This window comes from Cavia porcellus, unplaced genomic scaffold (assembly GCF_034190915.1).
Source record: "Cavia porcellus strain 051 isolate PalLab524CR breed Dunkin Hartley unplaced genomic scaffold, mCavPor4.1 scaffold_21, whole genome shotgun sequence".
Taxonomy (NCBI): domain Eukaryota; kingdom Metazoa; phylum Chordata; class Mammalia; order Rodentia; family Caviidae; genus Cavia; species Cavia porcellus.
The window spans coordinates 13,448,145-13,475,321 of record NW_026947504.1 but is presented as its reverse complement, the minus strand read 5'-3'; the positions used below and the strand labels follow the sequence as shown (position 1 = coordinate 13,475,321).

The 27,177-nt window shown below is 37.3% G+C and overlaps 1 protein-coding gene and 1 non-coding gene across 5 annotated transcripts in view; one reads left to right on the top strand and one right to left on the bottom strand.

Moving 5' to 3' along the window:
• The window catches only part of Rbm27 (RNA binding motif protein 27), a 71,546-nt gene extending 44,742 nt beyond the window's left edge, over nt 1-26,804 (bottom strand). For 2 of the 4 annotated variants that reach the window (XM_063232308.1, XM_063232310.1), the window contains exons 1-6: nt 26,541-26,804; nt 13,344-13,462; nt 8,359-8,483; nt 4,462-4,553; nt 3,611-3,804; nt 2,336-2,599 (exon numbers count right to left, since the gene is read on the bottom strand). In XM_063232308.1, coding sequence (XP_063088378.1) covers nt 2,336-2,599; nt 3,611-3,804; nt 4,462-4,553; nt 8,359-8,483; nt 13,344-13,462; nt 26,541-26,599 — 853 coding nt within the window. In that variant the 5' untranslated portion in view covers nt 26,600-26,804. The remainder of the gene's footprint in view (nt 1-2,335; nt 2,600-3,610; nt 3,805-4,461; nt 4,554-8,358; nt 8,484-13,343; nt 13,463-26,540) is intronic. The other 2 variants (XM_063232311.1, XM_063232309.1) reach the window with 2 other exon arrangements.
• On the top strand, nt 4,694-4,830 carry LOC111753736 (small nucleolar RNA SNORA2/SNORA34 family). The gene has a single exon (XR_002788531.1). It is a non-coding gene; the product is annotated as a small nucleolar RNA SNORA2/SNORA34 family (small nucleolar RNA).
• Nucleotides 26,805-27,177: the final 373 nt, after the last annotated feature.

Below are 27,177 nucleotides of genomic sequence, written 5' to 3'. Positions count from 1 at the left end.
CTATTAAAGTCCAGAAAATACAATAAATCCCTCCCTTCTGATTTATTATGTTGTTTTGAGACAGAGTCTTTCTAGGTAGTTCAGGCTGGCCTTGAACTCATGGTGTCCCGTCTGCTTCAGACTCCTGGGTGCTGGGATGACAGCTGTGCACAAGACCCATTGTCCACAGTTCTGACTTATAAGACAGTAGTTTTATCCATGGAGTCTAAAGTCTTCTTAGTGTTACTCCATTAATCATAATATAGCCTTAAGATAGAAGGAAATGCATTCTCTACTTCCTATACTATGCATGACTTACTAAGATAAAAAATAACAGGAGGGTCAAGACCAAGCTACTAGCTGTTATTAGATTAACCTATTTGCTATTACATTTTCACAATAAAAACCCAGATTCCCCCCGCCCAGTCTTGGGGATTAAACCCAGGGGTGACACACTGAGCTACAGCACCAGCTCTTTCTTATTGTATTTGAGACCATGTCACTAAACCACAATGTTGCCCAACTAAGTGGAACTTGGAATCCTGCCTAAGCCTCCCAAAGCACTGAGATTACAGGTGTGTACCACCAAGTCCAGCCTAAAACCCAGACACTTTAAAACAAATACTGTAACAATTCAGTGAAGGGTTAGGGGTGGGAGGAGAAAGCCTTGAACTAGATGACTTGATTATAATGATCTGTTTTCATAATATTACTCTAAAGCAAGCATTCTTTCTATATCTAGAAAGTAAAATAGTAGTTTCAAATATTTCGCTGGACAGAAGAAAGCTATAATGTTCTGCAGTACAGTAAGACAACTATGGTTAACAACAATTACTTGAATATTTCAAAATAGCCAGCAGAGAGGATTTTTAATATTTCCAGCACAAAATAGTAGTTTTGAGTTGATAAACATGCCAATTATCCTGATCTGATCATTACACATTGCATACATATGTTGAAATGTCACACCTTACCTCGTATATGTACGATCATGTGTCAATTAAAAACAACAATATATTTTTAAACTAAATATTTAAGTAGGCATTATATAGGCTTTTCACTGTTAACAGTTTACAATGAAAAAACATTAGAAACATTCCTGGGGCGCTTATGATATAGCTCAGCAGCACAGTGCCTGCCTGCCAAGCACATGGTCATAAGTTCAATTCCTGCTACCAAAGAAAAAGACATCCCTAGCGTACATCAATAAATAGACTGAATGTAGTTTTACACATATTGATCACTAAAAAGCCTTTAAAAAAAGGAGAAGTGCATATATTACTATAGAATTACTCCCAGGAAATACTAAATCAAAAAAATCATGTGAAAATATAAAGAGTACACTGGCACATGTTCAGAAAAAAGGGAAAAATATGCATACCTATTTGTTTATATATAGTACCTATGCATAGACTATACCTCAAAAAATACACAAGAAATTGCCACTCTCAAGATAGCCTTGGGAAAGAGGATTCTGGTTGAGAAACCAGAGGATTGAGGTAAATGTTTAAATGATGATTTGGCTCTAACTAAAAATACAGCAAAGCTAGGCATAGTGGTGCACACCTGTATTCCCAGCACTCAGGAGGCTGAGGTAGAAGAACCACCACCAACCGGGATTACATAGTGACACTCTATTAAAAAAAAACAAAAATAATAAAATAATAATCATAATCACAGTAAGTAAAATATAAAAATATAAAAAATAAATTTAAAAAATCATAATCACAGTAAATAAACATAAAAACATGCATTCTACACAGCTCAGTAATATAGCACCTGTCTAGCATATACACAGCTGTAGATTCAATTCCTAGCACTAAATAAACATTATAATTAGATTTGCTTGACATAATATAGGACAAAAAGTGTGCAGAAAGAGTATAAATGACTGTTCATGATTTGGTAATTGTTTAAAAGAGGTGATGGACATACTAGCATTAATTCTATTTTGTCAAATTTAGAAAATAGTTAAGTATTTCCAATAAAAAATCAAATCAAAATATGACACTGATTCACTCAATGGAAAGACAGTGCATAAAACGAGTAAGTTATACACACTTAACCAATTCCCAGCACCAAACTTTATACAAAGACATTAAAATTTCTAGCATCTGTCAAGTTTTATGGTATACGGTTTGAATAAGAACAAAAATATAAACTAACAAAGGCCCAAAATTAAATACTCCTTTTACTGGAGCCAAACCATTAAATAATCAAGTAATAAGCATATGCCTAAAGAAATTCTCTTGCCCATTCATCCTTTTTAACGCAATCTAGGGTATAAAGAAATGGTCTGCAGTATATGCAATATTTGGTATATTAGTACTTTTGGGTACAATACAAGGATTTTTACCATCATAATCTCTGCATCGCCTCTTTGGTGGTGGATTTCGACCAAAAGAATTGGAAGAGCTGTGATTGTTATAGTAATTGGACCAACTCTCTGTGGTGTTTTCAGAATGGTGAGCAGGTGCGATCACAGTGACAGTGCTGGGAATAGACTGTGCCCCAGAGGAATACTGTTCAGAAGAGCTCGGAGGTGGTGCAGACACAGGCACATAGGAACTCTCCAAATCGTTCCTTTCACTCTTAAACTTTGATCTTTCCCTGTGCTCTGCTTCAAAGAGAATAAAAACAAGAAAACAGATCAGACACTTATGTTCTTAACTATGCTTACAGGCTCAAAACAGGAAAGATGAGAACACTGGAGTTAATTTACTAAGCTATCCATTTTTCAAACTGCTCTCATCACATATATATCCTAAAAATAGGAACAATACACAATGTGATCTATCTTGACCAATAAGTTAGGAAAAAATCATCTTTTGTATCAATGGCAATCACACTGAATGAAAAATGGTTGGCTTCTTCAATAATAATAGGAATAAGGGGCTGGGGATTTAGCTCAGCGGCATAAGCAATTGCCTTGCAAGCAGGTGGTCGTGAGTTCGATCCCCGGTACTGATAAAAAAAAATAAAAAAAATACTACTAATAATAGGAATGTTACCCAATAATAAACTGCCAAATCAATATTTTAGATCATTAATCATTGGGAGCCTCTAATTTATTTTTTTTTTTTTCATTCTGGCAATACGGGAGCTAATTCTGAGACAATGTCTGATTAAGTCACTAAATTGCCAGAGCAGGGCTCAAATTTGTGATCCTCCTGCTTCAGCTTCCAGAAAACCGGGAGTATAGACATGCACTTCAGTGCTTGGTTTCCTTTTAATCTAACAAACTTTAAGCAACCTTACAGAAAAGCAATTACTTTTTCAAAAAACGAAACAAAAAGTAAATACAGGCAAACCTCTTCCTTCAGTGCTAGTTTTATGAATTAAAGAACATTTTCATCAATTGTACAAGAAATTACTTAAATCTAAACATGTAATATACCTTCCGAGTAGCTTCTTTTTAATCTAATTCCTTTGACTCTGATTCGAGAAGACAACAGCTATATATTTGTAACAAAATCAATTCTAAGCTTTTGGGAGCAATTCCAATTTTTACCTCATTTAGACATATTAAAGGTAACATTTATCTTTAATAGATATGAGAAACTATATAGTTTTTAAAACAGAAAAGAAAAAAAAATTACAAAGCTTTTAGGAGAATATTTCATCTACTCACCAACGTTTCTGTTTGGATCCCGGTCTTTGCTGCGCCCCCTGCTTCGGCTTCGGCTTCGACTCAGGCCTCGGCTTTTACTTCGGCTCTTGCTCCTGCCTCTTCTCCAGTCGTACTTCTCTCGGTACAACTCGTTCCGCTCATAGTACCGGTCATAGTCTCGCCATTTGCCATCTTCCCTCTTTTTCTCACGTGTCCTATAATATACAGATATAAAAGCCATGTATAAGTCAGGGAATGAAGTCTTTAATCAAATCCACACTATGAGATACCCTCCTGGAGTTATCAAAATTCATGTCTGTGCTTCTCTAGAGTTTAAAGAGCAGCTCATAATTCTTCTAATCCACTATACAAAAAGGAGAAAAACATTCCCACTTGAAGTACACTGGGTGGGGAGAAATTTTTTAAAAAGGTGAAGCCAGTATATGGAGGGAGGGGCAGAAAAAGAATTAGAAAAGACAAAGGGCTCAAAACAAAGCTTTCCTAAAATATTTTAAGACTTGTTTTTTGGTGGCAGATTGATGATACCACATAAAAACTGTACCACTTATAATATAAAATACTACGGGTAATTTTATTCTTGAGCACCCCTGACCAAATGGAACATTTCATTATTATTCTCTAAGGAGATTGCTCCCACCCCTGAGCTCTTGGGGAAAACATATAATGATGACTGTTTATAAAAGAACAGAAGACAAGAGAAAAAACAGAACGGAAAGAAGGTAACACTAACAAGTTTAACAAGAAAAGAGTCGAAATGTATATTTTACTTAAAATCCTTTTAAAGTCCTTGTTAAGCAACTAATACCTGAGTTAGCAATGCCTGCCTAATTTAAAAAGAAAAAAATACAAACCTTCTTTCACTAGATTCTGAACGAGCCTTCTGGGGACTAGGATATTTCTTTTTTCTGCCATCTCGTTCTTCTTCTGCTGGCTCCTGAAATACCTACATGAAAACATTCATTAGAAATAAGAAAAGGCCTTCTGGTAAAGTATTAGCAGCCACCTGATAATCCATGTAGCACGAAGAGTGCACCAAAAAGAAAAAAAAGTCACACTGAAAAGTCGAATCATATCCAACAGGAACTGGCCCTGAATCAAAGTTGGCAGCTTCCTGACGCTGTTGGTTTGAAGCAGGAGCCTAAAGAGATGTTTTTCTACGGTCTGTTGGCCATTTCAGAACTTGGGCAGTGAAATGGTCAATTCATTAGAAAGAAACGGCTAGGAACCACCCACACACAACTCCCCCCCCCAGTGGCTATGAGCGAGGAAGGCTATGATGGCCAAGGACGGGAGCCACCAGCATTTACTGGGACCCGCACCATGCTGGCACATGGAGTGCCAGGAAACCAAACAACCTCTCCCCGCTTGATGGGCAGCTGTGAGCCTGGCAGGCTCCAGTGGCCCAGGATAGGAACCAGCGGCAATACAGGGACTCGCCCCATGCTGGGACCTGGAGCAGCAGGAAACCAAGCAACCCCTCCTCGCTGCCTGTTTTGTTTTATTGAACTTCAATATACATGAAAGGGTGGCCAGCTGTTTTGAAGAGAACAAGAAACTCTATGACAGCCACTAGTGACTTCTCTATCGTCTGGTTTTGAAGACCTAAAACACCTTTCTCATTCTGTTTAGATCAGTTTTATACTATGTTGCTTTGTACGAATTCTCTATATGCAAAGATATGGACAACTATTTGGAAGAAAACAAGAGACAATATGATAGTGAAGATTCTCAGGTCATCTAGCTTTGAAATTTATAGCTCTTTCATTGCTTTCTTATGTTCTATTTTGTTCTGTTTTGTTGTGTTTAATTTTACCCCCTTTAAAATAAAAATAAAAATTAAAAACATTCCAACAGGAAAAGCGAAGAAATGATCAAATTAAGTTTATTAGTTTTTAAATGTTAATTTAAGGCAGACAAAGGTAGTGTAGGAAAGAAATAAGCAATTCATCCCTTAAACTGAATAGCAGAAATAGCAAATCATTAAGTATCATACAGTAAAACACTTCATATGTTACTTATCATAAAAAGATATTTGCACACAAATAGGACTTTAGATTTTACAGAAAAAGATTCAGACATAAACTGCTAACTTAATGAATTACATAAAACTAAGTATTTCATGTAAAGTGTAGAAAAGTTACATTGGAACTAACAGAAATCTTAAGGCTTCTTTCAGATGAAGAATGACCAGAGAATGACCAAAAGAGAACCAGTGATTTCATTACCTTTTAAAAAGTTGCTTTCAAATCAGATATCTATATAGCCTTGACTTGACAAATGTGAAAGTCATTTTAAAAATTAAACTCCCACCTAATGGAGAAGCTCAATTGCAACTCTATATCAAAAAGTGAGTCAATGAACCAAGAGATCACAATTTAATGAAACTCAGGCAACAGAAAGTGGAGTCATAATATGGCAACCATATGTCACCAACAAACACTATAAAATCACACTACTTAAAAATCATTCTCTACAAATTTACAAGAAATACAAAGGATGTATTAATCCACTGGTATGCAATCAGCTAAACAGAAAAACACTGCCCGGGACAAATAGTTGAGTTTCTTCACAAAACAAAATTTTAGGACAGTGAGAGGAATAAATAAAACAGAAATTAATACATTGAGCTTCATAAATCATAGCATATGTCTTCTGTTGTTTTTCCAACACCAGGATGAGTTGCACTAATATCCAAATTCTCTCCTCTGGATCCCCCTGTGGCCAAGAGTCCAATTAAAAAATAACTAATGATATAATGCAGCTGAGGACCAAGGAAGGAAGTTAAAATGGTTAATTCTTAGATTTGTTTCATACCTATTCTGTGCAACTGTATCAACAGATCAAGACCAGAAAAAGGCAATGATATGTGCCACAAAAAACTTCTGCTTACATTATCTAATAATCACATTTATTTTATGCATAATTATGTAAACTGTTACTCAGGTCAGAAATTACTCATAAGTTATATATAAAATCTTACAAACAAGGAACATACAGTATCAAGTGACCTAAGTTCATACTAGCTATTTTTCAGAGTTTCAAAATTAAAAGGACTCAATAACTTCTGTGCTGAGAGCTAGATCCCAGGCCCTTTTTTTACTTTGAGACATAGTCTGGAAAACCTGTTGCACTGCCCAAACAGCTTTCCACTTTATTCTTTTCCTTTTCCTTTTCTTTTCGTGACAGGATCTCAAAATGTTCTTTAGGCTGGATGTGAACACTTGAACTCACTCAATAGCCTAGACTGGTCACAAACCTGAAGTGATTTCCCCAGCCTCAGCTTCCTAAGTACTGAGACTACATAAGAGTGCTGGGATCATAGATGTGTAACATCACACCCAGTTGGGCTCAAATGTACAATCCTCCTGCCTCAGCCTCTCCCTAGTGCTGGGATTAAAAAGAACACAGTGCACGGTATCAAAGTGACAGTTGTCTCAGTTAATCTCGAATATAATATAGCCACATTTTGTTTTCTTTTACTGAAGCCAACCTGCATTATATAGTGAGAGCCTGTCTCATAAATTAATTTACTGAAATAATGGTATTGTAGTTAGAGAATATCATTAGGAAATGAACAAAGATTCAGAAGTAAAGAGCCATTATGCATATGACTTACTATCAATGACTCGGAAAAAAAGCTGCAAGTGTGAACATGTAAAGAGATCAGGGCCATCTCCAATTAACATACTTAGGGCAGATGTCACATGGATGCTTTGAGTAGTATTCTAGTAATTTTTATGCAAGGTTTAAAATTATTTCCAAATTAAAAATTTTTTAAAAACTCATTTAGTCTTGAGAACAAAATTAATCAAAGCAAATGTTGGAAAAGATTTCTGTGTAATAGTTTACATTTATTTGCCAGACACTGGCCTAGGAACTACGTAATGTTTGTATAGAAAATCTTTTAATCCCACATACTATGAGCCTTCATTTTTCTAATATAAAAGCTATTTTAACTTATGTAGCCTGATACAAAATCCAGTCTTACCATACACTGTGTCATCTAATGGAACTACCAGTGAACCCTGCAAAATTTCCATCTTGGTTAAACTAGCTTGTCATCTAATAATTATATTTTTGAACAATGCTAATAATGATGTTTATAATTACACATTTTGTTTTGATTTGTTCAAGACAAGGTCTTGCTATGCAGTTCAGGCTAGTTTTCAACTTTCTACATAGACCAGAACTCACAGCTATACTCCTGCCTCAGCATGGGACTACAAGCACGCATACCACATCTAGTTATAATTGTTTTTTTAAAAATTATGGTAAAAAGAGTATTGATCCCCGTATACTCATGAAAATGTTACCTACTAATTTCTCTTTCACTTTCATTATTATTTTCAGTTAAGCTTTTGTAATTTTTTTTCTAGAAGTCACTAAATAATATTTTATTGAACTTTTCAATATCATAGGAACTTAAAATGTCTCTATGATGCCTACACAAGCTACCTAATATATTTTCGAGGGCTGGGGATTTAGCTCAGTGGCACAAGAGCTTGCCTGGCCAAGTGCAAGGTCTTGAGTTTGATTCCTGGTACTAAAAACAAATAAAGTAAAATAAAAAATTTTCCAATTCTGCAAGCCCAGGGAACTAAAAACCCTGATGAAGTATCTGTACCATGTTCTAAGCCCAGGAACTTCAATTAATAGATAACTACTTCTATGAAGCTCATCTTCCAACTAGGAATACTGGTAATAAAACCTAATAAGCTCCCAGAAGCAAAATAAAAATTTCATATTACCTCTTCTTTAATTTCTTCTTTTTCTTGGACTAGTGGTTTTGGCTCAGGCTTAACTGGTTCCAAAGGTGGAAGGTAATTCTTGGTATAGAGGCTTTCAAATAGTTTATCCACAAAACCAGAAGTTTCTAAAGAGAAAAAATAATATTTAAATTCTATATAAACAAACAAAAAATGTTTACACATAGTTAACAAAGCTTTAAAAAACAAGCAAGTGAGTTGGAGGCCAGCCTGGGCTACACAGTAAGTTCAAGACCAACTACTCAACTACTTAGTGAGACACTGTCTCAAACAAGACCACCAAAAAACACCTCTGGAAGACACAAGCATAGACAAAGACTTTCTGAACAGAACCCCAACTATGCAAGAAAAAACAGCAAGAATCAACCATTGGATTTATGTCAAATTTAAAAGCTTCTGTACAGTGAAAAAGCCAAAAGAATAAAGAGATAATCTATAGAACAGGAAAAAAAATCTTGCCACCCACTCCTTGAATGGAGCACTAATCACCAAAAATAAAAAACCAAAATGAACAGAAACTTCTCAAGACAAAAAATACAACTGGATGAGCTGCACATGGTGGCTCATGCCTGTAATCCCATCTCCTCGGAGGCTGAGGCGGATGAATCGCCACTGAGTTACAGGCCAGCCTGGGCTACACAGTGAGACCCAGTCTCAGAAAAAACAAAGACAGGCGGACCGACAGAATGGACAAATCGCCAATAAGTACATTTTGAAAATGTTCAACATTTTTGTCCATTAAAGAACTGCAAATTAGGGGCTAAGGATGCAGTTAAGCAGCACAGCACCTGCCTGGCAAGTGCAAGACCCTGTTTGATTCCTGGTACACACACACACACACACACACACACACACACACACACACACAAAACCTTCAAATTAAAACAGCACAGTGATTCCATCTTACTCTGAAAGAATAGCAATTGCCAAAACCTCAAAAAGGAGCCCTTTTACACTGTTGGGATTGCAAACTAGTGCAACCACTATGAGGATCACTACAGATTCATCCAAAGATTAAAATTTATAATTCTACTCAACCCAGACTACACTAACACACACATGCCCATGTTTATAGCAACACAACTCACAACAGCTAAACCTTCAAAGTGGTCTACATACCCATAACAGATGAATGGATAAAGAAAATGTGGCACATATACACACACACACACACACACACACACACACACAATGGAGTAATACTTAGCCATAAAAAGAGTAGATTTGAGGCATTCAGAGGAAAATGGAGGTACTTTGAGACCATAATGGTAAGTGAAATAAATCAGTCACAGAAGCTTAAATATCACATTGTTTCTTTTATATGAGAACGCCAAAGTATAAATAAAAAGCAAAATAGGAGAAGGATGATATGAAATAGGAAAGCAGACATTTTCCAAATGGGAAGGGGATCTACAGATCAAAGGAAAGGAAAATAAGGGTAACTAAAAAAGATTAAAATGTGGTATGTACATACACGAATTCCCCAGAACAACTGTATTATTTAAAGGCAAACATATACTACTACTAAAAAAACCTGAACGAATGAATGAAAGTATCTTTTATGATTTAAAGGTGCTATCTTTAAAACTTCAAACTAATGGAAGTCACTGAAGTATAAACCCCAAAAGTATTTATAGTGTCTAGCCAGGTATCATGACTCAAACCTCTAATCTCGGCATTTTGGGAGGCTGAGGAAGGATGATTGCAAATTCAAGTCTAGCCTGGGCAATTTAGCAACTTAAACCCTGTCTCAAATTAACAAAAAATTAAAATAAAAAGGACTTGGGATGCGGCTCAGTACAAAGACCCCTAGGTTCAATTCCAAGTAGCACTAAGTAGTAAGTAAAACAAAGTCTTATCAAAATCAAATCAAATTAGGGGCTGGGGATTTAGCTCAGCGACATAAGCGCCTGCCTTGCAAGCAGGCAGTCGTGAGTTCGATCCCTGGTACCAATAAAAACGAAAAAGACCAAAAAAAAAAAAAAAATCAAATCAAATTTAAATATGTGTAATTGGTCCTACCTTAAGTAACAGCTAAGGAACATATTAAAAATAGAGGGCAAGGGATTTAGCTTATAGGCTCAAGTACTTGCCTGGTAAGTACTTGCAGGTCATGAGTTCAATCCCTTATACCAAAAAAAAAATTGAACACAGGCTTTGCTCACACCACAATTTTTATATTTTACAGAAATAGCTATTTCTACAATATTATTCAAAAAAGCATTTTCATATAAATACTTTTATACTACTAATCTGTTAAGTAAGCAATTTTCCAGTTATAAAGATGTTCGTTCTCATTAACTGTGTTTTTTGGGGGTTTTTTTTTGGCAGTACTAGGGACTGAATCCAGAGATTCAAACGTGCCAATCTAGTGCTCTACCACTGAACTATTGTATATATCTCCACCACTGAGGAGGTATTTATTTCTTTTTTTTTTTTCCTTGTGAGAGATGGTCTCACTAAGTTGTTCAAACTAGCCTCAAACTTGTGACCCTCCTCGCTTAACCTCCAGGGTAGGTACAACTATAGGGATCCACCAATACACTTGGATTATATGTACTTTTATTTTTCCCCAGTACTGAGAATTGAACCAGTGTGTTTACAATGAGCTGCATCACTGGTCAATTAATCTATCTGTCTGTTGTTTCGTATGCTTCAGCCACCCAGAGTTCTGGGATTACAGGTGAGTGCCACTAAACTCAACTTGTACGTACTCTTAAGTCAATAAATGAATCAGACCCTTCAAAATCCCTAATAACCAAAATACTTTCTTCATTCTCCTTTGCATTTTTATAACACGTTACTTTTAAAATCTGAAAGACATATAAACAATTTTTAAAGAGGAATGTAAACATTTAATATTAAACAATATTCAAGATGCACTGTTGGATCTTTTTAAAAGTATATTAGAGTAGGGAACTAGCTCAGTGGTACAGCACTTGGATGGCATAAGCAAGGCCCTAGATTCAATCCCCAATACATAAAAACAAAGCAAAACAAAAAGTACATTACTTTAACATACAACATAAGCACAGGTGTAAGTCTAAGAGTTACACTGTCTAACAGTCCAATACTGTGGCCACCTAGCCACAAGTGGCTATTTAAAAATCAGGATCTTGGGGCTGGGGATTTAGCTCAGCAGCATAAGCACCTGCCTTGCAAGCAGGCGGTTGTGAGCTCCATCTTCGGTACCGATAAAAATGAAAAAGACAAAAAAAAAAAAAAAAAAATCAGGATCTTGGCCTTATAGGCCCCATTTCAAGTACTGATTAGCTAATACCTACTAAAATGGAAAATATACATATAAATCATATCCATCGCCACACAAAGTTTTACTGGGCAGTGCTAATCTAGAAAGCTATACACATAAATGTTTTTGTCTCTTGTGGTAAAGTTATGGCTGATTAATTTAACCTTTTTAAAATGTAAAGTTCTTCCTCATATATATTGCTTTTATAATACAAATTGTTGCTAAAAACCCTTGCAAGCCTTTTTATAACAAGTTCTTAGGTGTATAAATATACATGTGCCTCTGACCCCAAGTATCTTTACTTTGTTTTTTTTTTATGGCTATTTCACATGACTCATTTTTACTGTAAATTAGTACTTTTTTGGACTTCAGAAGGCAGCTTTATTATGCTAGTGGGGTAATAGAAAAATTAGTACTTTTAGAAAATTCTCATTTATAGTGGGGAGGAATTCTACATATATGAATTGTGATTTTGTTTTTCTACAAACTACTTAAAATGCATTAAAAAATGTACTTCTAAGAAACCATATTTACTATCTTTTCTTCCTTAGTACGTATTTGAGTTAAAAGATATTTTCTCATCACCAACAGCTGGATCAACTGTTGTTATCCACATTCCTATTCATCAATTCCATACTGAGTTTCTATTTGCCCAATACTGTAAGTTCGGAGTCTCCACTTTCCACACGGAAAGACCAATGTTGGGAGAGGTGATAAACAGGTAAATAAACATATAAGACTGACAAGTGCAGCTGCAAAACATAAAGCAAAGCTGAGGAAGGACTGAGAGACTAGAAGCAGTGGGTGTTTTGCCTTGTACAAAGGGCACTCAAGGGAAAAAATCCATTTATGACATTTGAAAAGAGACCATAAATAAATGAAGGAGAAATCCATGTTTCAGCAAGGGTAAAATGAGTTCAAAATATCTGAGTTGTGCACATGTTTGCACTTACTGAAAGCAATAATATAGTCAATGTAGCAAGATGGAAAAAAGGCAAGCCGAGAGGCAGGAAATGTTAGAGAGACAGCAAGGGAAACCTCATGGAAGCTCTGTAGACCATGGCAAAAACATTGGTAAGAAAACGGGAAAGAAACAGAAAAGATAAAAGACCCAGCTCTTCTTACAAATAAGCAAGCCCCAGAATAGAGGGACTAAGACTGATGTTAAGACTGATTGTCTTAACAAGATCAGCAGTTTCAACATCCTTAAATTGTTACTCCTAGACCATCAACTGGGTGCAGCCAAAAGCTGTGAAGGATGTAAAAGGTATGACAGCTGCCATTTGGTCAATACAGGAAAAAAGCAAATTGGGTGTAACAGCACCTAGCACTTGAAAGCTAAAGCAGGAGAATTGTGAGTTCAAGGCCAGCTTGAACGACCCTGTCTGCAAAAAAAAAAAAGGATGGGGGGAAAAACTTATTCTTCCAAGCACAAGAGAAAAAGTAAGCATGAATGTATATTTAAAGAAACCTAACTCCTTCTTTACCATAAAGCTTGTATCTTTAACAAGTTCTAAATTCAAAATCTCTATCTAAATACTTGGTGGATGTTGGCCACGGTGGCACACATAGGAGGCTGAGGTAGGAGGATCACTGTTAGTCTGAGGCCAGCTAACGTTCATAACTAGCCTGGAATACATAGTGAGACTCTGTCTCAAAAAACCAAAAATAAATAAATACATACATACATACTTAGCAGAAGACCCACAATAATTACCTTTTTGTAAAAAGACATCAAGTTGATCAGCACAAAAGGCTTTCAATTCTTTTTCAGGTTTGTCCTTCTTGACCAATGCTACAACATAGTTGGCTAAGGCTGAAGGGTCTGCATCACATCTAGTCAGTCAAAGAGAAAACAAAAATTTTAAATGTTTTCAAACAATGATGTCAGAACAAAGTTAACTCTATTACAGAAAAATCCAACCCTCAAAAGCATTACTTTAAAAAGTGACCAAAACACAGCCTACTACGAAAACAAACAGCATGTACGTACCACAAGTGGGATTTTCCTTTTTGTTTATTTCTGTAACTAGTGTGTCCCCTATTTCTTGAGGCTATCAAGAATCTCAGACTAGGTCTACATTTATTTGTTTTCTTAAATGGTAACAGTGAAAGAGTAATATCTAGCCCTTAAGATGCTGTTTGGCATCAGCCTGCAGAAGTACTATAAATAACACACTACACAGGCATAATGTCCCATGATTTTTTTTTTTTTTGTCTTTTTCGTTTTTTATCGGTACCAGGGATCAAACTAATGACAGCACACTTGCAAGGCAGGTGCATATGCCGCTGAGCTAAACCCTCAGTCCCCTGTCCCATGATTTTAACAGTAGCTACTTGGAAAACTGGGGCAGGAAGATTTTAAGTTCAAGTCCAGGCTGAACATCTAAGCAAGACTCTGTCTCAAAAACCTTTTTTTATCAAATCATTGTTAAGCAGAAAAAAGCCATGGTGAAAGGAGACCATAACTCCTGCCGAGGGGCATTTCCCGGGAGGAGTCTTAGCAGGAGTGATGACCTACCTGCTAGCTGCTCTTACTCTGAAGATTTTAGGGACAGCATACCACCAGTACACATATATGAGCTCTAGTTTATATTTAAGATTGTGTAGGGACATATGAACTTGAACGTTGTTTGTGGTACTTATTTAAGAAATGAATTGAGTCAGATCATCATTGCGTGATGTTTGGAGACTACAATGCAAATTTAGGCCAATAAAATGCAATTTAACTGCCCCTCATATTTCTGGATATTCAACAAGAAAAATGTTTCACCTGCTTTGATTTTTTTCTTTTATTTTGTTCTGTTTGTTTCCTAGATACTACTTTTAATTTTCATTTGGAAGGGAACAGCGTAAAGCTTATTTGTATTCAGTTGTGTATCTCATAGATACAGACCAGGCAAGCAGAATAAGCTGTTTAAATAGTGTTTTAATACTGATGGGGAGAAAGAAGTATGTTACTAAAGATATACTATATACATTTTGTATATCATTAAATCTTTAAAACAAATTTAATAAATTTATTCTTGTTTACAGAAAAAAAAGAGGGATATGCCACAGTGCCACTAGGTTCAGCCCACAGTACCCAAAGAAAACTAATAAATGAAGAGCTGGGTATAGTGGTGCATGCCTATAATCCTAGCATTTGGCAGGCTCAGGTAGAAGGATCACCATAAGTTTGAGGCCAGCCTGGGGTACAAAGTAAGCTCAAGGCCAGCTTGAACTACATAAAAGACCCTGTATCATAAAAGCAAAAATAAATGAGTAAATAAAGCACTCTCTGTTCTGTGTCAGCAGTGAAGAAACAACAAGGAGGGTGATGGGACAGCTATCACCTCTCCTCTCGGAACCTTTCTCTACAACCCAGCCACTAGCCAGCAAAGCTGGGGGCAGTGGCATACACCTTTAATCCCAACTACTTGGAAGGCTGGGTCACCAGCATAGCAAACTTGAGGCCAGCTTGGACAACACAGCAAGACCAACCTCCTCCCCAAAAAAAGCCAAAAAATCATCAACTCCTCTACTAATCTTTTCATGAGTATCTTTAATACAGATCTTCTTGTAAACTGAGAACATAAAAAAGTATGACATCATTTTGTTGGCAAATGCAAAATGTAAGCAAAGAAATACCTATGGTTGGGGCTGGGGATTTAGCTCAGTGGCATAAGCACCTGCCTTGCAAATATGCAATCATGAGTTCGATCCCTGATACCGATAAAAACGAAAAAGAAAAAAAAAAATAACCTAGGGTTTATAAACAGAAGACAAATGGTAGAAAGGCAGCAGAGATAGTTTTATCTACTTTAGTTTTTCTAATTAGTGGTAACCTGAGTGTGACACTCAAAAGTATCTCCTACACCAGAGCTGTACACCATCCCAGCTTGTCAATTCCTAAAGTACACCAACCTGTCAGACTTAATGTTTTACTTACATCACATGAAACTAAGATAAAATCCATACCTGTATGCATTTTTAAAACACAATCTGGCTTTCCCAATGAATTCAGGTTTAAGCAACATATTCTTTGTGGCTTTACAGATTCTTATAAAAGTAAAATAAAGTTGCATGTAGTGGCACCTGCCTGTCATCCAGCAGTTTGGGAGGCTGAGGCAGGAGAATCACATGTTCAAAATATCTCAAAAAGTGAAAAAAAAAAAAGACCCTGGATTCAATCTCTAACATTTCAAAAAATATATATCAGAATGACAATAAATAAAACGATGAAAACAATGATCATATCCCTAAAAAACACTAGTCAATCCAACTTATTTTGTTCTGTAATACTTAAACTTTCACTGTCAACTAGAAAGTTAAACTTTCACTGTCAACTAGAAAGTTCTAAGTGTCAGCTCAAGAGTATCAATCACAGTCCAAAGCTCCATTAGTTAAAAAAAAAAAAAAAAGTCAAGCACCAATACCCTGGCACCTTTCTAGACTTTAAAGTTCTTCTTTAATAAAATAGATTTTGTTTTCCTTGCCAATACTGTCATGGGAAAGGCTGGTTCTTTAAACATCTATGTACCCAAGTCTAAGAGACAAAGCTAACTTCACATGTTCCCACCAGCACGAACCACAACTGTGCATGCATAACTGTTCCTTCGGGCAGCTAAGACCACCCAGCGAGACCATCCCATGTCATCTGATGTCATGCTCGTACCACCAGTGGCTCAAGCTACTCAGCAGTGAGACATACAAATTAAGGCCTTGTTGTAACAAGCTAAACAATTATGAGCAAAGGTCAAACTGTACTAGAGTAGTGTCTGAGTGTCAAAACAATGAGTTACACATTATTAAAAACACACCATTTGAAAGAAAGTTTTAAAAAGATTTTCCTTAATTTAAAATGCTAACTCACATTTCAAAAAACTATAACCAGTCCAATTGCTAAATCCTTTGTCGGGGAGGAGTCTACTACATAGTCCAGGCTATTCTGGAACTGGTAACCTTCCTGCCTCATACACAGCTGGTATTACAAGCATGCACCACCATGCCAAGGTCAAATGCTAAATTCTAAAATATATACATATATGTATTTTTTTGCACATTTGAATTTAACAGTATTTTTAAATATTTAATTAAAAACCAAAAAGTATATATATAATAGTTTCATTTTCAAAAAACATTACACATGCCATGTTCACTTTAGGTATTCCAGAAACACCTTAAAATAGTAATATGTAAACAGATATAATTTCCCTCAAGAACAACCAAACAGTTCTACATTCATAAAAAATGGAAAAGAAAAAAAAAATCACATTTCTACCTTTATTGAGAGAGTTCAGATCCTGGATAAAGATATTCTGACACAGAAGAAAACATAGAAAATAAGTAAGAATGGCAGAAAACACCACTTATTTTCTCTAGTGTTGTCAGAACCTTCAAGGAGTCTCATGACCCCTAAGACTAATGCTTGTCAAGGATTATGAGGTTCCTAGTAAGAAACAAGAAAAACATTCAGATTACTGGATAAAATGAACAGGTTTAACCAGCCCAAATATCTTTTACGTACTTCACGATTCAAACTCAAAAAAATAAAGATATGGTAGCTCAGGCCTATAATCTCGACACTCTGGGAAGCTGAGGTAGAAGGATTAGAAACTCAACCCTAGACTTGGCAACTTAGCCAAAATAGCTAAATTCAAAAAATTTGCTGGGGATGTAGCTTAGTGCAAAGGTCTTGGGTTCAATTTCCAAAGCCACAATGAATGAATGCACAAATGAATGAATGAAGAGCTAAGCTGCTTTGGATGAGATATACTTTGATGTGATAGTGTTAAAAATCAAGATAAACAGTTAAGAGAAAGTAAAATAATAGAAAAGGAGCTGGGCGTGGTGGCACAGGCCTGTATTTCCAGCATTCTGGGAGGCAGAGGCAGGAGCATCACAAGTCAAAGCCTGGACGGGCTTAATGAGTTCACAAGACCTTGTCTCAAAATGAAAAAATGAGAGAAAAACTGGAGATGCTCATTGAGAAGAGCCTAGCTTTAATCCTAAGGATCAAGGCAAAAAAAGAATCTAAATCCCATCCAAAAACAGATTCTTATTTTTATTTAATGTCAGTGAACAAATGATTAATAATAACCAATAGAATTCTACACAAGATGCAAAGGAATGATTACAGTCAAAAGAATAAAAGTGTTTACATTTTTTATTGCACATTTTTATAATTTTTTATAACTATCGGTGTATTTTAGGTACTCGTATATAATGATCACATTCATCACAAAGAATCTGTACCACTAATATCTTTTTCCCTCCAATCCCCTCCCCTCCTTTCAACTCTTCTTCCCCTCCTAATTTACGAAAGAAAAGCATTTAAATTTAATGCCTCCTAATACGTACTGATAAAGTATGCTAGGAAAGAAAACACCAGTCTGAAAATAGTAAATTACACTAATTGAAGAGTGAACTTCCAATATACTGGGGAGACTGCTATAATTTTCTAGACCTTTCAGACTGTCCCTATTCTTTCAATACACTAACCTCTGAACATACAACCTTGAATTGTGACAATTATAATACCATAGCTATGGTATGGATGCTAATAGTAGCCCAAGACTTTCGGATGTGTGTCACAAAAAAAAAAAATCAGAGCATAGCTGGGTGTGATGGCTCACGCCTGTAATCCTAGCACTCGGGAGGCTGAGGCAGGAGGATAGTTGTGAGTTCGAGACCAGCGTGGGCTATAAAGTGAGCTCAAGGCCAGCCTAAACTGCATAGAGAGACCCTGTCTCAAAAAAAAAAAAAAGAAAAAGAAAAGAAAATAAAAGAAAAAAAATCAGAGCATGATTAAGAATCTTAATAAATATGGAAGATCTTTACAAGTCCAAGCAGCCTGAATTAACACAGGGAGACTGTTAGAGACAGAGACAGAGACACTTAAAACTTTTCAGCCACTTAGCTGGAACCAAAGCGTTAAAAAATTCATTTCTGCTTGGCTACAAGAATAAGTATATTTTGGAACAAAAAGAATTCTTAAACTTTGGGTTCCTATCTATGTTAAATATGTTTCCCGATAGAAAAGATAATAATACACATCTTAAAGTATTACTCTAGAGCCATCTAAAGTTGTAAATTTGCAGAAACAAAGTAAGTGATCTACTCCAGATCAGGTAGAAAGCATACCTCTGAAACTAAAACTCAGCTGAATTCCACACAAATAAAATCTATTTTAGAGCACATTTTTCTAATGTATATCCCACAAATAATGATTCCTAAATCTCAACCAACAGTCACTTTTTAGTAGACACAAAGAAACAACAAAAGAAAGTTCCTAAAACTTAAATATTATAAGTGAGGACTCCTTAAATTCACACCTACATATCACACATCTATAGTCCCAGTACTCAGGAGGCTGAGGCAGCAGATAAAAACCCTGCCTTAAAAAACTAAAAAACAGGACCGGGGATTTAGCTCAGTGGCATAAGCGCCTGTCTGGCAAGTGCATAGTCATGAGTTCGATCCCTTGTACAGACCAAAAAAAAAAAAAAAAAACTAAAAATTAAAATTCACATCTGCATGTTATTATAAGATGTCTTAGTTATCCGCTAAATTATTTTTAAAATAAAATCAATTAGAGCCAGTAGTAGTAAGACATACGTACAATCTCAGCACTCTGAGAAGCTGAGGCAGGAGGATCACATGTTCTAGGTCAACCTGGACAATTTAGCAACCTAACAAGATGCCATCTCAAAACAAAAAGTGAAAAGGGAAAGTGAGGAAATGTTGCTTAGTGCAAAGGCCCTGGGTTCAACTCCCAATACTGCAAAAACTTCTCAAAACCAGTAAGAATTTTTATTAGGAAAAACAGAAATACTGCCCCTAAAATGCCCTATTTATAAAATTCTCAAATTTGTCTTTTTTTTTTTTTTGAGACAGTTTTATATTGGGCTGGCCTAGAACTCACATTGTAGCCCAAGCTGTCTGGCCTCAAGCTCACGGATCCTCCAACCTCAGTCACACTAGTTGTAGGATTATAGGCATGTGTGTGCTAAGACACCTGGTTCTTTTCTTCTTTTAATGAGTTTTCTATTGCAAGAATAGTATACATCTGTTGAGCACACACACATTACAGACTTAAGCCATAAACTCAATTCTAACAGCTGAGAGAATAATGGTCCAACCTTTGGCCACAAGCCATGAAACACTACTTAAAAACCACTGTAGTTTGTTTCTTTTAGGAAAAAGTCCAAGACTATTTAGACTTTTCACTTTCAGAAAAATTTACATCTTTCTGAATACAGGGCTAATTTTTAAATTCTATCTCAGTGTGATCTTTGTTTCAGAGATAAAACAACTAGTAAGTGTGCTACTGAGTCAGGAAAATCTTCTGACCCTAATATGTGTCAAAAAGTATTAAAAATATCCATCCATATTCACTCACCAGTAGTTATACTTATGGGGAACTAGATAAGGGAAACAAAGGTAAACACATATCTGTAATCCTAGCACTTGGGAGGCTAAGGAAAAAGGATTGCCAGCTTGGGCTACGTACATAGTGAGTTCAAGGCCTGCCTGAAGTACATAATGCAACCCTGTCTCAAAAAACAAAAAAAAACCCCAAAACTTCTAAAAGCAAGTTGAGTCAAGGTAACCATTCTTTTGTTACTGAACATTTATATGAACAATTACATATCCAAAGGGATGGTTATAACAACAATACATAAATATGAAAAATGTGTCTGATGTAATATTATGTGGAAAAATCAAGACATAAAATTTGTGCATACAGCTCCATGGAGGTTCACACATAGGAAATAAACATCCGTAATTTTATTTTCTCTCATTTCTATTTTTCTTCAATGCAATAATAAAGATCCCATCTCAATACTACTATATTGAGGATTAAATTCCAAAATATGGGGATGCAGCTTGGGGTAGCACATTTGCCTTGCATGTGTGAAACTCATGCATCAATGCTCAGCACTGCAAATTTTAGGGAACACCAACATTCAGACTATAGCACTTTCATCTTACCCTTAATTAATGAAGAGCTTTCCTGAAAAACATGAAAAAACATTCCAACATTTGTTTGAGGATAAAATATATATAAATTTGTCAGTTGCAAACATCATTTTGATAATTGGACTACAGGTCTTATAGCAGTAACCACTATTACACAGACACACAAAATTAGGCAACAAAAAAATATCTTTCGTGTGTGTGTACATGTGTGCACATGGGACCAGGGATGAAATCCAGGTCCTTACATATGCTACTTTCCTAGCCCAATCTTACTTTTCTAATTATCAACAAATGTAAATATACATGAGGATATTCGTTTGTTTAAATATTTATTGTTAAATTAAGCAGCAGCCAGGCATGGTGGCTCAGGCCTGTAATCCCAGCACAAGAGGCTGAGGCAAGAGGATACTTAAGAGTTTGAGGCTACAAAATGAGCTCAAAGCCATTCAAACTGCATAGTGAGACCCTGTCTCAGACAAAAAACAAAAAAATAAGCAGCAAGCATCTTACTTGGTAATAGACTCTTGCCCTCTAGTCACACAAGAAATGGATGTGAAATAAGTAATTATAAAACAAAATAATGAATGGCATAAAATTAATGACATTATAAGAGGATGAGAAAAGGCAGGGGTAGGAAACACAGGGCTATAAAAGCAACTTCTGGCTTCTAGCCTATAGCTATTGGGCCAGGAAGAATGAAGTCAGACATCTTTAGGAGGCAGACCAAGGACAAAAGAACAAATACGTTCTTAACTTAGTAGACTAAGACTTGCCAGTAAGTCTTCTGGCCAAAGTCTTTTTTATGAAACCATGAATGGTCTCCTTAAACAAGCCGACTCACCACACTTTACAGGCATATTAATTCTTTGAAGCCAATTTAACACTGTAGAAAAAATTTAATACTTCTCAATCTTGAGGTTTTAGCTCCAAAATATTCATTTAACTAGTTTGTCAGGAAGTCAGGCCTAGTAACTGCTAGATGATTTTTTTTCCCTTCCCATTTGAGCAACTGTAGAGATTACTAGCCTGAGTTTAACTTTACAAGGATTACAAACTTGCAGCACTAAAGTTCAAAGTATATCTGATATGATCTTTAAGCAAAAAATATGAAACAATAAAATAATCCTGGCAAACCTTGCTGCTCTTTTCTATCACACTCCAACATGACAACATACTCTTATCCCCTAGTGCATTTAAAAAGACACTACCATGACCAGAGCTCACAAAAACTGCACATCAAATCTATGACTTTCACGAGGAAATCCTGTTCTCACTTATGGAACCAACTAGTTGTGCTTTGCATGAAACTGATTAATATCTTTTGAATAGTAGTGATGTTTAAACATTAGCAAGCACCTAACTTTTGCAGTAAATTATAATGTATTCTTATATTTCAAAATCTGTAAAATTCACATTATAGAATTACTCAAAAACAAAGTACTTTTCCTAGTCTGCATCCTTAACCTGAGTAGGTAAATTAATTAACTGTTTAACAAAGAAAAGTTACACAATTTCTCCAAAATCACATGATGAATCAAAGATACGTTACCTAGAAACTAAACGCCCTTGATTCGAAAAATGATGCACTATTAGAATACATAGATAAAATTGCCCAAATTCACAAATATAAAAAAAGGGGGGGGGGCTGGGAATTTAGCTCAGCTGCACGGGCACCTGCCTTGCAAGCAGGCGGTCGTGAGTTCGATCCCTGATACCAATAAAAAAAAGAAAAAGAAAAAGAAAAAGAAAAAAAGAAAATTCACAAATTCCATCACTTTTTTTCTTCTTGAGACAGGGGGCTCACTATATAGTACAGGCTGGCCTTGAACTCACTGTGTAGCCCAAACTGGCCTCAAGCTCCCAGTGATCCTTCTGCCTCAGCCTCCCAAGTGCTGGGATTACAGGCATGCGCCACCACCCCTGACAGCCATCACCTTTTAAAAACACATACCAATGCAAATGTTCACAATAAGCCAAACAAGCAAACGTAAATGTTTTTATATTTAAGATGTAATTTAAATAACCTTAGAATTCATACTTTAAATATACTACGTTTGACAATGCAGGTTAGTTACTGAAAAATGTTTGCCTGAACTATTTTGTTTTTTTGAGACAGGGTCTCACTATAATACCCCAGGCTGGTCTTAAACTTGTAATCTTTCTGCCTCAACCTCCCAAGTGACATCAACTTTTCCTAAACTTATAAATATCTTCAGTGATTCACTTATCTCCTGGATACTCTTAAAACTTTATTTTTAAGGTATATACATACTTAAAATGAGCATTCTTTTCTGGTAAAATGAAACCACATCTCAAAACTGTGCATAATCCCTACACAGTCTGACTAGGATATCTAGTACTTTGAATGTGAGCAAAGATGAGAACCCAAAGATGTAGGTGACTTTATACACTTACAGGAACTGACATAAACTGTTTGACTAAGATACAGTTCCCCTTCTCTTCACTTCACTACCAACTGAAAATGGTTTTTCCCAAGCTACTAAGGGAGCTAAGGAGTTATTTCTTCCATACTCCTTCCTCTGTCCTCTATTATGTTCCGTATCTACATTTCTAACATCTACAGGAATAATAAAGTGAACTACATTAATTCAGAAATATCTGCTATACACTCTTGTTTTACATGTCTGTTCAGTGACAGAATGGAACATGTTAACCCCTGAACATGAGAAGCTTTTATGAATTTATTTAACTATAAATTTGGCTAAAACCATTGCAACCATCATATCTGAAAGTCTAACTGCTCTGAAATGTTATGTTGTAGCCACATGTTATTCTGCTATGAAAATTTTCCTGAGTTTGAAGCATGCAAAAAATTTACAAACACTGCCTATTCAGCATATCACTTAAGGATCTTTGAAGAAAAAATAATCTCCTAAAATATGAGTAATGAAAATACACGATATCTTCCAAAACCCATACTTAAATGAATTAAAAAATAAGCATTATTTATTTTGTACCTCTAGGACAGCCATCTACACTGTTAAACCTAAGCAATGATTTTAGCGGGGTTGTTTGTTTTGCGGTAATGGGGAAACTAGCTGAGACTGTAGACGAGCACTCCACCACCAAGCTACCTTCCACCCTAAACCCACATCATACGGTAGCCCCAGCATTCTGGAGATGAGGCAGGAAGATCTGTAATCCCAGCATTCTGGAGTTGAGGCAGGAAGATCACCACAAGTTTGAGCCAGCCTAGGCTACATGGTGAGTTTGGGCCAGCCTTATCTACATAATGACTCTATGGCAAAAAAAAAAAACAAACAAAAAAGTATGATACGTGTCTTAAGTTGAACATGTAACTCAAATGGAAAAATAAAATACAAGTAATCGGGGCTGGGGGTTTAGCTCAGCGGCATAAGCGCCTGCCTTGCAAGCAGGCGGTCGTGAGTTCAATCCCCGGTACCGATAAAATGAAAAAGACAAAAAAAAAAAAGAGTCCAAAATAAAATACAAGTAATCTTTTTTCCCCCTTGTTTTTTTGAAACAGGGTCTCATTGTGTAGTTCAGGCTAGCCTTGAATTCACTCTGAGCCCAGATTCTGGTCTCGTACATGCAGCCCCTTGCTTCAGCCTCCCGGCAACCTCAGGGCTGGGATTACAGAGGTGCACCACCATGCCCAGCAAGTAATCATTTCAAGACAATTTTTGTTCGTTAGTCCAGTCCCCAAAAATCCCTAAGGAAAATTCCCTTAGTAAGTTTCTACTTATTAAGTTTCTACTCAAAACTAAATCTTGACGATAAAACCAAAAGCATGACCCAGAGCAAAACAAGTCGCTTTAAAAAAATAAAAACAAAGAAAAAAGTAACTAAAATATTAACAGCCGTCACATTCTAAGACATAAAATATACATATAATATTTCTAAAAGAATGTCTATCCCACACTTCTAGGAGGCTGAGGCAGGTGGATCACTGCAAATTTGAGACCAGCCAGGGGGCTATAAAGTGAGCCAAAGGCCAGCCTGAACGGCATAATGAGACTGTCTCAAAAAGTCAAAAAAAACTATCAATAAATATCATTTATATAGAAAACCGCCCCCTAAAAACCAACAAATAGGTATACAAAACTGACTTTTTAATGCATAATATAAAGACAACTGAATTTTACATTTACAGGTCTTTTTCTTTTTTCAGCATTCTTCAAATATCAGTTTCAGGAAATCTAAAACTTCCACATTACGATCCATTTCCATTTTTGGACCCCAACACACTTCAATACAGAAAGAGTAAGATGCACATTCAAGGGGCCACATCCTTCTACAAAACTGCCACATAGGCCCACCAATCATTGCAACTCTAACAGACCCACTACTATAAAACTCAGAAGCTTTCACTGCACATGTATTCATTCACACACTTCTCATGCTCAAAATGCAATACCACTCCAAGCCTTAGAACATGCCTAATACTGCCTCCTTTACCTAGGCTGCCTACTCAAGGCTAACTGGCTTCCTAGATGTCATCCCAAGAAACCAACAAAACAAAAACAAGGTTTCTCAGGAAGACCAGGAAATAGATCAACTGGGAAGTAGCTTGCTTCGGTCTCCTAACATCCCAACTTTATCATGCCTCCACACCTTTCAAATTACTCCCTATTTTCACCCCCCCCCAAAACACTCAATTTTGCCACAAAGGCAGTCTGATCTAATGAATCAAAACCTGCCAAACTCTTCTATCCCATTCCTTTCAAACATAAAGCCCTAGCCTCCAATAAGAGGGTACGAAAGAGAGATGAGGAGGGGGCAGTAAATCTCCTTTCCTCTCCATTAAAGTACTGTTATTCTTTCCAAAAAATTCAAAGACATCTCCCCCTTCCCTCCATCCTTCCCTTTTATCTCCACCCCCCGAAGAGACTGTCCACCCCCCCCCAAGAGACTGTTCCAGAGACTGCCCATATCCCAGAATTTCCCCAAATAAATACCCCACACAATCCTGGCTCCTTAAAAAGTTACAAAAAAAGGAAAAAAGAAAAGAAAGAACCCAAGAGCTCTGCTATCACTCTAAAGCTCCTTAATAGTATCTCTACAACTATCTAATACTACTCAAATAGTTTAAAAGAACAAGTCTCTAGGTCTTTCCCGCCCCTCAAAAATAATCCCACAGCCAAATTACCTTCAGTCGTCCTCCTAATCTTTCAACATTTCCAGGACCCTTATACTTTTTACTACCCCTTTTTATTTCTCGAATACTTGTATCTACCAAAAAGGGGGGGGGTGCCTAGATGCTGCAGGTATATCCCTTTTAAGCCCTCAGCAAATATTACATACCAGTGTAGCCCTTTCTTCCTTCAAATTCATAAAAATCTCAATTTTTCTTCAACCTCTCATGGTGTCCAAAAATGATCGGCTCTCCTAATACTATTAACTCAATAATGCCTTAAAATCCTTGCTATATTTACCAGCTCCCAATTTCTTAAAACCCCTCAATACTCACATTGCAGGCTCACCAGTAATTACCAAGCTTCCAGACTCGTGCTAGCCTCCCCTGCCCTAATATTTTGAAAAAGCTCTGGATACTCCACTGCTAGACCTTTCTGTCCCGAATTAATACTGTTGATTAAGGCAGCCTGCTATCTCCTTCAAGATCTCAATACTCACGTTTAAAAATCCCTCAACATCCCTACCACCTCCCTCCGTACTCCAGCAGCAGCATTTTAAACTACGTCCCCAGTCCTGAGCGCCCCTCCCGGCCCCCCAGCGCAGTATTTACGTTTAAAAAGCCCTCGCGTCCGCGCCGCCGCCCGCCCCCCGCCCGGTCCCGCAGCAGCGCCGCCTCCGCGCCCCGGCCCGCCGGCCCCCACGGCGCGGTAGTACTCCAGAGCCCGCGTCCCGGCGCTGCCCGGGCCCCGACGCCCCCACGTCGCCCCTCCTCCGCCCCCCCGTAGCCCCCAACGCCCACGCTCCCGGCCCCGGCCCGGCCTGGCTCACTCACATCGGCTCCAGTAACTTGGCCAGCCAGGACTTGAGGGCATCCACATCCTCTATGAGCATGGTGCAGGGAAGGCGGGCTCGGTCGCCGCTCTTCTTCAGGCCTGCCGTGGGTCTCCCCTCGCGGCCTCCTCGCGCTCCCTTCACACCTCCCAGTGCCCTAGCCCACCGGGCATCTTAAAGAGACTTCCACCTACTCCCCCGGCCCGGGCCTAACAGGAACTAACCCCAGAGCCCTCACTCAACCTTACATGAAGGTCTAGGTAGGCGGGAGATAATGCCGAGCGGCGGGCGTCGCAACCAATAAATGAGAGAGGGCCGTACGCGCAAGGCCAATGAAAAGATTCGTTCGCCCCGCCGGCCAGCAGTACCCAGTTAGAGAGAAGCGACCTAGCAAGGTAGGTAGAGAGCTTAAGTGAACTCCTGGTGCAAGATGGTATCTGGGAGAAGGTGCTGTGTCTCTTAAAGGGACCGCGGCGCCTTTTTTCGACCACGCCGCGCCGACTGTGGAATACTGGTGTCTGCTTCTGGGAGTGCCTGAGGGAATCCGGAGAGCCCCTCATCCTGGTTCCTTCCTCTCGGTCCCTCTTTTTTTTTTTTTTCCCTGGAAACACATACTTGTGTCCCGAAATGACTCAGCT